The 12567-nt window shown below is 38.9% G+C and overlaps 1 protein-coding gene across 2 annotated transcripts; it reads left to right on the forward strand.

Annotated features, from left to right (window-relative positions):
* Positions 1–280: 280 nt before the first annotated feature.
* On the forward strand, positions 281–1837 carry pou3f3a (POU class 3 homeobox 3a; the record flags this gene model as incomplete). Of its 2 annotated transcripts, none has more annotated exons than XM_079463803.1 (2): positions 281–1516; positions 1730–1837. In XM_079463803.1, the coding sequence occupies 2 exons, from the start codon at positions 281–283 to the stop codon at positions 1835–1837; spliced, it is 1344 nt and encodes a 447-aa protein (XP_079319929.1). The 2 variants fall into 2 exon arrangements, with proteins under 2 accessions (XP_079319929.1, XP_079319930.1); XM_079463804.1 differs by having other exon boundaries at positions 281–1556; positions 1730–1776.
* Positions 1838–12567: the final 10730 nt, after the last annotated feature.

Below are 12567 nucleotides of genomic sequence, written 5' to 3' on the forward strand. Positions count from 1 at the left end.
TGATCTCCTCAGTTGCCATTTCGGAAAAAGACATTAAGTATAATGGAACGCGTTGGAACATTGTAGAAACAAATTTCATGCATAATGTGGATTTCTACTTCGAAGGTATTTTTTAAAGGATATATTTGACTGTCTTCGGTGGACCAAATCAAAATACCAGGCATACTTTTCCAGTTTGAATAATTCATGAAATAGAGAGTGCCTTCGAGGGCTGGAAAAAAGTTACGAGAATACGGGGAGGGGGAATAATAAGTAGATTTGTTCAAAGTGGTGAAGGGGGATGGCCACAGCGGCTTCCAATCCTTACCTGGCCAGCAATAGTATTCTATCATCAGCCTCGATCGTGCACTCGGAGTCCGGAGGTGGTGGCATGCAGCCGGGAAGTGCTGCTGTAACCTCGGTGTCGGGCGGCTACAGAGGAGACCCCACGGTCAAGATGGTGCAGAGCGATTTCATGCAGGGAGCCATGACGGCCGGTAACGGGGGGCACATGCTAAGCCATGCCCATCAGTGGGTTACCTCACTGCCACACGCCGCTGCCGCGGCCGCCGCAGCAGCAGCCGCCGCGGCTGCAGAAGCCGGCTCCCCTTGGTCCTCCAGTCCTGTTGGCATGGCTGGTAGCCCACAACAACAAGACGTCAAGAACAATTCCAACAGGGAAGACCTACACTCGGGTACCGCGCTGCACCACAGACCCTCTCATCTAGGTATTCACCAGTCCCATCAAAGCGCGTGGGGTGGCACCACAGCCTCGCACATCTCCACCATCACCGGGGGGCAGCAGCAGTCCCAGCAGTCTCTCATTTATTCCCAGCCGGGTGGTTTCACGGTTAACGGGATGTTGAACCCTGCCGGGAGTTTAGTCCACCCGGGGCTGATGCGAGGAGATTCTCCAGACATGGAACACGGGAGCCACCATCATCACCACCACCACCACCATCAGCAGCACCCTCACCATCCTCACCACCAGCATCACGCGGGAGTGAACAGCCACGACTCGCACTCCGACGAGGACACGCCGACCTCTGACGACCTGGAGCAGTTTGCCAAACAGTTTAAGCAGCGTCGGATCAAACTGGGTTTTACTCAGGCCGATGTCGGTTTAGCACTTGGAACACTTTACGGAAATGTTTTCTCCCAGACCACTATTTGCAGGTTCGAGGCTCTGCAGCTTAGCTTTAAAAACATGTGTAAACTCAAGCCGCTGTTGAACAAGTGGCTGGAGGAGGCCGATTCCACCACGGGCAGTCCCACCAGTATCGACAAAATAGCAGCTCAAGGCAGGAAAAGAAAGAAGCGCACCTCCATCGAGGTAAGCGTCAAGGGGGCATTGGAGAGCCATTTTTTGAAATGCCCCAAACCGTCGGCACAGGAGATCTCCAGCCTGGCAGAAAACCTACAGCTGGAAAAAGAGGTCGTACGGGTCTGGTTCTGCAACCGAAGGCAGAAGGAGAAGAGGATGACGCCGCCCGGAGTCCCTCAGACGCCCGAGGACGTGTACACCCATGCCGGCAACGTGAGTGCAGACACACCGCCTCCGTCCATGGACTGCAAACGTATGTTCACTGAGACGTAGAACAAACATTTTTATGTACACTTCAAGTAATTGGACGATCAACATATATTCAAACATATTCTATGTATTTACAGAGAAACTAAACTCAAACCCAGACCTCATCTTTTAAAACTGTCCCTAACGTTAAATGACTGTGTTTGCTCTGTGTTTCAGGAGAGTTTTGTGATAGATTACTTAAAAGGTGCAAGTTTGAAAGATGAACCGGACAACCACAACGTGACAACCACGAACACCTATGGCCAGGAGATTCTGGTGCACTGACAACGAAATCGTAACAAATCCAAACCCCACAAAGACTTTCTGGATTTCCTATAAGAGAAATTACAAAAGAACTCCCAAGGACATGGATCAATGCAGACAAACATTTAAAATTAAACAGCGGAAAAATTTACCCCAGCACACGTATCAATTTTACGCACAGGAATTATATTACTCGTTTTAACAAAAAGGAATTGTCCTGTCTATACTCTTGGAGCATTATGTGCAACAAACTACACATTTTTTATCTCATAGTATTTTTGTGGACCACACTTATGTGAATAACTTTTACACAGAGAAAACTCTTAAGAAAAAAAAGAAGAAATAAGATTGGTTACTCTGAAGCTGCACTTATTTTCCAATTTCAGCCTACCCCCTCTAAACACTTTTTTGTTGTTGTTTGGATGAATAATCGTGGATATTGCCCTCTCTTTACGGTATTTTCTAAGGCAGACATTTTTGGTGGGTTTTGATAACACGACCATGTAATTTTGGCAATATAAATTCTCTGTGTTGATTAAATGACTTGCTTTATATTTTTCACTAAAATCAATCTTTCAACTATTTTCAGGAGCGAAGAGAGATTTGTTGCGCGCTGTGTTGACTTTATAGTAGCATCTCCTGTAGGCCTTCCCCTTTGCCATTTTAAATATTGATTATATTTTATACTGTTAGTATCACACTTGTTATTATATACAAATATTGTACACAAACACGCTGACAAAGCTGAAACAAACCGTTGTCAAACCCCCGTTTCCCCCGTTGGTGTTATTTAAGTTCAGTACTGACTCAGCAAGAGGTGAATGAGAATAATAAATCTGATAGCTCTCAGATGAAAGTGTGTAACTGCTTTCTTTTTATCTTTCTTTCTTTCTTTCTTTAAAAATTCTAAAAAGTTGTTTAATCTGCTCTCGAAGTATTGCGACATTGCTGATATGTATTCATATTAAGGTTCTTTGGATTTCATTTAACTTTACTTGTTCTCCTGACCCTTGGCCTGAATATTGATGTTCTGTTTCGTTTACTGCCATTGTGAACAGATGAGAAGTTGGTTTGCTTGCTTTTCATCGCTGTGATTTATTTGGGAGGAAACCATTTATTTGTCAGCACCAATAACGTTTAAGACAAGCTTCACGGAGTTGTAAAACAAAACGTAAAATAACTTTTACATAAAAATCATTGTACGATCAGGGTCCCAAACTTGCAGCAACTGGTTATATTATAAATAAAATACCACTTGTACATTACGCTATGCAGGGTCCTCGAAAATTCTGAAAGAGAGACGAAATATGACATGAAATGTAGGCTACATCATATTCTCTAAAATAATAAAATGTGTATTTTCCATAGAAAACAAATTAGCTAATATTCTTTAACAGACCTTTCATCCTCAGGCAAGGGTGATGTTTCCATATTTTGGTTATGTATTCGGATTTTGTTTGTCTCAAAACTAATATTTTACTTTTACTCCATAGTAAAGAAAAATGAACAAAATGGAATTACAGCGTTATGCATTTACCGTGTGCATAATTAGCATGAAATGCAAACGTCAGAATTGTTATATTTAAACAAAATTGATGATGTTGATTTGGCGGGATTTCGTCTATTTCATTGTTGTTGTTTTTTCAAAATTTGAATTTGAAAAAGCACAAGCGTCACGCACAGCGAGTGACGTAATTTGGAATCCATTCCGTGCACGCTCTGAAGCAGGAGTGAATTTGTATGCATGGAAATTCGTATGCCTGCCACGTAGCTCTCTGAGTGCAAAAGGGCCTAGATCCTTCTATCAGATTGCAATGTAAAAGCGTGCAAAAACGATTGTGTGACTGAATTGCCCTTTTCCTCTAAAACGACAGTTTCTGGTGGGGAATAGCAGAACTATTAGCCCTTCATTTTCATCAAGACAGTTTTGCGGTTTCTCTTATTTGTAATTCTTTTCTACTATGTTTGAAATAGTAACACTGTGCTGTTGAGATTCTGTGAGAGCAGCTGAATTTTTTTCCTAAAGAACTTTTGTGTAGTGACTATTCATCCAAACACACGGCCCTTCCCTTGAAGATTTAAATTTCGCGGATGATTTACCACTCTTCCGTTGCGTGGCAACGAATTTCAACCTGTAGTTACAATCAAGAACCCCACCCTTCATCTAATATATTCATTGTTAATAGCATCATTCATACACACAAAGTTATTACTTATTTTCCTTTTGAAAACCTTTTACTGTTTGCACAATTTTTCTTTTCACCTTGCACAATGAATGTTGTAAGCAACAATTGCAAAAATCTTAAAAAACTACAATATTTATCACAACATTTATCATATTTAAATGTTGTGCTTTTAAATACCATAAAATATATAGGCACAAAACTTTTATTATTGTAAAAGTATATTTTCAATATGAAAACTATAAAATAAAATAAAATGTTTCCATTAAATTTCAACATAAGTGTATGAAAATATATTCGGCTGTGCTTCCTGAACAAACCCATGTAAGCGGCCTTAACGCAGATGAAGGAATTTCGTGTCATCCAATTTTTTTCTTTTTTTAAGAGGAGACCCTGACGTACACAGTATTATAGCCTACTTTTACTAACTTTATCTATACAATTTTACTTATTTCATCTCGGCGCTAAAATGTATGAAAGATCTAAAAGATTCTAAAACTTTTGAATTAATAAAAATGTATTGACGCTTTACGATAGTAATTTATTTTAGTCTTTTTGTTTTTTCTTAAGTAATTGGTCAAATAAATTGGTGTACCATATCGTGTAAGTGGGATATTAACAATGAAAATATAATGATGAGTTTGGCACATGTCTTAATGTTTTGAGCGCGCTCAGTTTCGGAGAACAGAAAGTATAACTAATTGCAATAATTTTTATTCATTTTAGTGTTTATATTAATATTCGTATAAGTTTTTTTTTACCCAGAGTAATGTGTATGAACCAATGAAGTGAAGTCTTAGCCTGAGATATTTCTTTAGCGCCATCTTTTGGAATTTAATAGAGTATCTAATAGAGTATCAAACTCATATTTCTATCGGTATAGACTACAACATTTTTTAAGCAAAATAATTTATACTTTATGAAACGCACTGAGCACAATTACATTTCCCCAAGCCACATATTACATTTATTTGATCTATTTAAAAAACAAAAATATTAAATTAAGGGTTCAGAAAAGTATTCACATTATCCCCAAGACCTTAAACGCCAGTTTCAAATGCAAATAAGATATTTAACCCCTTAGTTATAGAGAGCATGCCCATGTTTTATGGTAATTCGTTAGTTTTTTTTATATGCGTAATATCTACAGTCCTTAATCCTTTGTTCCATGCTGACCGACTGTTCACTTAAGTGTGTCACTACACAGCATAACATTTATTTCTAGGAATACCCATCAGACCTCAGGCCAATAGACACGATCAAACAAAGTCTGAGGCTGTACACGACGGCTGCATAAGTGGCCAAGGGACCTTCGCTGTCACACACCTGCTGCAAGCCCATGGCACTATGCCAGCTGAGGTCAGTTAGCCCGACAGGCACATTACCCTGGCAGCAGTTGCCAAGGTGACAGCATGTCAGAGCATGCCCATTAAGAAGTACTGGGGGCTGACGACCAACACATCACTGCCTCTGACCGGTCCCAGGAACTTGAGGAAATGGGTACGAAGACCAAATATATATATATATATGCTTCGCAACATACTGACGTTTCACATGGCAATGTTAAAGCAAATAGGCCCACGAAGCAGTAAGTTACAGTGTATAATATAACAGCCAAGGGCATTGTGAAAATCCCCCGTAGGTTTTTATAAAATGCACTGTTACCCACTGCTTCACGGAGCTTATTGCTTTTATAAAACGGTTATTCCAAATGCCTAGCAATGTTTCATAAAATATAGTAAATAAAATGATATTTAGTCTTTGTAATGCGGTCAGCCGTTATAAATCGGGGTATTTTATAAAAGCTTAGAACTTGGCTCAGAAAATCAGAATCAAGGACCAGAACTGACCATTTTATAAAGTGTAATATAGGCCTGATTTATGATAATGTGATAAGTAACGCACCTTTCCCTCAGACTTCCGTAAGGTCTTCAAATTACAGCCTGTTGCATAAGCAACAATCATAAATATGACCACAGGCATGTTTGAGAACGTAAGAGAGAGGATGACCTGTGATTAAAGAGAACAGGAGGTGAAAGGTGTCGCCGCTTTGTTGTAGCTATCACATTAACTGGAGGATGTGAAGCAGAGGGGAAATAGGCTGTGGGCGCTGCGGTTTAATAGATTACTTACAATTGGACACAGGTATTTGGAGTTAGCCATTATACCCTCGAGGCACAAAAAAGGTAAAAGGAACAGCACGATGCATCAAAATATGCTACCACTTCTTGTTCAAACGCCTTTGTGGTTTTTTGAAAACAAACAATGTCATCTAGTAAACACTGTGCGAAACAGTTTGGTGTTTTCAAAATGCATACACTACGACTGGGAATATTTGCATCAGCTTGTTTTTGACTGTTTCTGAAGAACACTTACACATGATCAAGTGTCCTTTCAGGCATCAGCTCTTTTAAATTCAACTCATTGTGGGCACGGCACAATTTGTTAAGGTCAAATCTTTGTCTGAATGGATTGAGTCAGAATTGTATTGAGGTCATCAAAAAGCACAAAGCCATATCTTTTCAAGGGCATATCTGAATTTCAGCTAAGCTCTTAGAGCGCCAATCTCCCCCGGAAAGAATGGGAAAAAATGTAGACCTAAACCCGTTGAATAAGGTCTCTGCATTAGAAAACAAGCCCCCTCTGGAAAGCTATTACAGTATGCACATCAGCCCGTCGTAGAGACCAAATTCAATATACACAAGAGGCCTTTACGCCATTTCATGGCTCAAGAAAATCATCCTCGATACTGATTGTTTGGTTTTAATCCTCTGGTTTTAGCAAAGGAGTCGGTTAGGATGTTAAATGCAAATCGTCACACTTTGGAGAGATTTCTCCTTGGACCACGTCATTATTACAACTGACAACAAATGGCACAACAACAAAATCCTTTCATAGATGAGAGGACACTTTTCACTTTCTCTGCGCTCATATTTCAATGTACTTATCTGTATTAAGAGTAGATAAGTGCAGGAATTCCTGTTGTTCAGATCTCTCCAAACATGTCACATAAAACCGCAGAGGAGAGTTTGCGGGCTGAAATAAAAGTAGCTAATTGATGCAATACACCAAGGACATAATTATCTCTTTGAATAACAGGCGGTGGTTTAATTGCTAGTAATTGTTCTCCAAACCTTGTTCAGAAGTGATGAACACAAGACTGTTATTATGCATCATGTGTTAATCCTGCTATTCTGGCTTAGTCATTAGGGCTTCTTTATCAAAGCGTCGTGATAACGGTGGTGGAGGGGGGAAAATATCATACACGCGTGCGCAATATATACATTTGTAGTGACATAATGCGTTATTGTGCACTTTTGGCCATTTATATCCCCAGCCACACAAACCTACAGGTATACACAAACATTTCTTTGTGTCACCTTTGACTTTTCTCTTTGCTGTCATCACAGACTTCGGTGTAAATTCTCCCTCAGATGTCATATTTATAACACTTAAGTTATCCCGTGTTTGCTGTTAATTATTGCCACATTGCAACAGCAGTCTTGGAGCTCGACAGGAAACAAACACTGATTAACGTGATTGGGCCTGCTGAGAATTGCAGTCCAGTTGAAGTGTGTTGATTGTTGACCCGTTCCCACCCTCTCACCCCAGCGGTCTTGCCCTATTGCCCACTGAGCCTTGCGAAGCAGGTCGGTGGCGGTTAGTTCAAAAGATGTCTGGGGTTTGCATAATCTGAAGTAATCCAAGATCTGAAGTGCTTACAATTGTTTGTTGTATGTTTTGAGTATTTTAAATTGCCAAATGCTATATAAATTCCAAGGTATTGACAGAAATACAAAAAAAACTGTCCAATATTTGGAAACACTTAGTTTTGTTTTGATTTTTTACACCTTTAAAATAATAGTAAACTACTAACTGTCCCACAACTGTGGGAATGATGGTGTGAATAACAGTTAAAATTATTAAATCGGTTGTATTAAAGCATCCTTAAAAGAATTAGCAAAATTGTGCTCCTGGCATTTTATCATTCAGCTTCTTGAGATCATTGAGCTTTTTGAGACTATTCAGGGCTCTAACTGACAGCTTTTTCTTCATAATGTTGGCACAATAATATTTTTGTCTACAAACCACATTTAAGAGTACACCATCAGAGCAAGTGTTTCCAAACATTTGACTGGTTCCTTAACCTGTTTTCAGATTTGATTTGTTTTACCTTGATGTAGATGTATGAGTGGCAGGGCTACTGTTTAATATTCAAAGTCGGCACTACTCTTGCATGAGGAAAAGGGGGAGAAGGAAGTCGGTGTCGCTCTTTCCTGTCTCATTCCTGAATCTCACGGGCTCATGTTTCACCTGCTACTCACACATGTGTATTTGAGTGTATTTATCTTTGTGTTTTTTTAAGCAATGAATTCCTTCCTTTCAATATTCCCAACATTTTGAACATCTGAGTACGACCAGATGGTCTATGGCTGAGATGGTGAAGGAAGTTTTGAATTAGATGGAATTATCTGAATTAACAAATTGCAAGGATTTCTGTGGTTTATTTTGTTTTGAAGCTGGGTGATAACTTTACAGACTGATCATCACTGCCCCCTTCTGGTTTTGAATTTGGAAACTGTCTTCTGTCCACAGGACTATTTAAAAGATTTAATAAAGCCATGCCCCATTTAACATAAGTACTATAGATTTGTAGCAACCCGATGATTCAAAACATGATATTAAATAATGTTCTTAGATATACACATTTGTATGAGGATTTTCATGAAAGGCTACGTGAATGAGTTACATTTGGGCATGATGATAATATTCAAAGTGATCTTGTTATCCACAACGATTCAAGCCACCAAAGCGGATACAGAACATGAGACCAATAATAAATACTTATGTTAATCCAACAAATCACAGAATTACAAAAAATACATTATTAAATTATTGTGGATCCACATTTGGCCCAAACAGCATCTCAGTTCACTAAAAAACATAAATATTTTTTTAACACAGAAATATGTACATTGATTGCACATAACGGTTACGTTCACTCAGCAGTATTTGTCTATATTCAAGTCTCTCAATTTATATTTGTAAATATACCAAATGTTTTAGCTCATATTGCATTACATTTTCAACATCTTTTTCTATTGAGATATTCAAGCTTAACAGAAATGTAACTAAAAACTGTTACAAACTTAAAAGATGAATGAACATTACACACTAACAGTGGTTCATCTTTGCTGAAAATCACAGATTTCTCTCCAAATGCAACTTTTTGCAAAGCGTGCTTGGAACTGGAATTCCTCTCCTGGAATTATTATGGGAACACAACACAAATCTTTAATGTAGTGCCAACTTGAATGAATTAAGTGAAATAACTGAACATGAAAACCATGTTGTGATGAAATCAGTGATGATTTCTATGTTGTGACTATTTATGTTTTTTTAGAGTATCCAGTCCCTCGTGTTAAACTTTATTTTAATATAAATATATAATAATATAAAGGAAGCAGTCTTTACAGGTGAACTTGAACTATAAATGCTTTGCGTAAGTGTGTACACAGCCACGGTTCCTCGGTTTGAGGTTACAATGACAGGTTTTTCCATTAATGAGTATCAAACCGAGGGCGAAGATGTCTGCATATGTCCTTTAACTAAGCAAACAACCTATAAAAGTGGAGGAATGATTAACCCATGCAGCCACCAACAGGCATGTGTCCGCGCTGTGGTTTGTAAAATGGGCAATTCTATTGCCTCGACAGAGATCGGCCACCACTCATCCTCTAATCACATCTGCAATTACAGAGCAGAAATATTACCCCTAATTGATATGGCCCACCGATTTGTTTCGATTTCTCGTGGCCTCAAGTCGTTTTCTCCCGGGCTGCTAATGAATGGACTTGTTAGGAGGGGGCGTGTCTAAGTGAAAGGGACTCTTAAGCACAGCTCCGCCAGATGTATGACAGCAGAGAAAAGGGACAGTGTTAAAACAGCAGGAGGTGTAATGGCACCTCAGAGCTGTAGAGATGGGAAGGGAATGGGCACCTGTCCATTAGACCCCCCTGAGGGTGGATGTGTTAAGTGGCTGGGCTGCGGTCAAACTCTAGAGGGACAGTTGTCATAGAGACGCAGCTGTCAGCTGGTGAGCGAGTTTGGGAACTGCGGCTGTGCTGATGAGGACAGCAGATTAGATGATGCGAAAGACTGACTAATACCTACACCTCTCCTCATTTTCACCCACACCTGAGAGAGAGACGGTTGTCTTCTGACAGGAACTGTGAAGAGGACTGATAAATGAGAGCCAGAGGAGGGACAGATGTAGGTGTAGGAGTTTGGATTGTCTCCTGCTGTTAAATCTGATAAATCTCCAATTGATGTGCTTACTGGCATATAGAAACATGTGAACTTATTTATCATGTTTGAAAGACATCTATTTATTCCTTCTCTGCAGGAAGAGAATTAAAGAAATAGATACAGTTGGGTCCAAAAGTCTGAGGTTGTCAATTTGTTTGCAAATGTTTGTGTTGTTGCAAAGCTGCTTTACATACTCAGAAATGGTAAGAGAAGCAGAGTGAAAACTGTAACTTTTCAACTGTAAAAAAGCTGTAACAGATGTAAATTTAATTGAAAATGTTCATAGTAAACATGTTACATTTGCATTTGTATTTGCTTTAATTGCTGAAACATGATTCAAGTAAAAAATATATAATAAAATAAGGAAAGAGTTTCAAATTTCTTAGTTTTTGGTCATTTATCCATTGCTTTTAGGAAAGCTTGCATTTTAGAAGTTAATCATGTGAAACTTGATGACCAACAAGATTTTAAGTGTAAGTTCTTGGGAATGACATGATGGTTTTTGGACAAAGGTGTAAATGTGGCCAGTATCCCAAATTTGGGATTTTTTTGTCACCTAAAAAAGTGAGTAAATTGTTTTGATTTATAGAAAATTTGATATTGCTTCATCTACTTTGGTGTCCTCGTGTATAAAACATGAAAACTGTTAGAGTACATAAGAAACAATTTGGTGAGAGACTAGACACAAGTAGAAGCAGTCCTTTAAATAAGAGGCCAGAGTAATTAATTGTCTCTTTATTCATCGATTGTCATTTATAATAAAATGTCATTTGATTATTCACGAAGGTTATTCTGTGCCTGTGCTCTATCTATTTATATTGAGGAAAATTCTCTTGTTCCTCATACTGGCTTTTGTTGAGCGAGGGCTGGTGGATTAGAGCAGCTCTGTTGAGATGGCATTAGAGGAAACATCTGAGAGGTAATTGACAGGGAGATGAGCTCAGTTGTAGCGTCAGTGTCACTCTGCGTGATCTGCAAACCTGTACAACAGCACTGGATATAAAGTGTGTGCGCTCTGCAATGCTCGATGGGCATATCCAACTGCTGGGTTTGATGTCAATTTAGACAAATGTGCCTCAATGTTTTGTAGTCACCTCACACGCAAGCAGGGATGTATATTATTTGCTGTATTGTATATTTTACATTCATCACTATAGCTGACTGTTTTCCTATGAATTCGCTCTTTAAAATAAATCGTATGACTAATTAAATAAATACAATTAAATTATGTGTTTTTCCATTCAAATGTCAACCTTAACTGGCAAAAAATACGTTTTTACTAAAGGTTTTCATCATACAGATGTCAATATATACTTATACCATGGGGTTGTTAAATGCTTCATTCTGATTGGTTGAAAAAACTTCCATGGGTATGCATTAACTTTCAGTAAATGCACACCTATGAAGATGTCCATGTTTGATGTCACTTTGCCAAGTTTAAACAACAGAAAGGTTATAGTGTAGCCTACAGGCCATCACCTCGGACAGCACAATACTATTGGTCTGATGCTTATAATGTCAAACTGTACTGTTAATGGAAACATTTGCAGTTTCCTTTCAATAGATAAAGCATTTCAAAAACAAGAAAAACATATATTGAATTCGAATAACTAAAATATTCGAACAAAATTCCTTAATAAACACTGATAGCCTCCTGGTAAGTTTTCCTCTTCATGCTGCTTATAACTGATAACCAGGGCCATGCACAAGGGGGTGGCCCGATGGCTAGAGCCATTTAGTCATTAGAGCCACTGCCCCTCTTCCCTCATCCTCTAAGGTGCCTCACTCAACCCCACCTCCACCTCCGGGCAGGCATCCATTCAAGATCCCCGCTCAAATGCGTCTGTTATTAACACTCCGCTAAACATCCACTGATTCCGTTTATCCGCTACCTGTTTTCCCACTCGCTCCCCAGTATCACTCACAGACAGTGGCTGAATCCAAAATGGCATACTCAATGAGAAGGTACTTAATTTCAGTAAGTACATACTTAACTAAATGGGTACGTACTGTTTTGCCTGAATTTACATTTACATGTCGTCATTTAGCAGACACTTTCATCCAAAACGACATACAGAGAGTTCAGGGAGCAATAAAGTGATATGTCATACAGGAGCATAAATACAATAGGAGCTAATACCAAGTTACTAGTTTCAACAAAAGCTAGACAATACCTGTTGAGATTTGTCTGTCAAGTATTCACAGAATGTATGATGGATGTCAATGGGTTTTAAGTAGTTTTTTGACTGAGCTAGGAAG

Source organism: Barbatula barbatula (assembly GCF_947034865.1).
Source record: "Barbatula barbatula genome assembly, chromosome: 9".
Taxonomy (NCBI): Eukaryota; Metazoa; Chordata; class Actinopteri; order Cypriniformes; family Nemacheilidae; genus Barbatula; species Barbatula barbatula.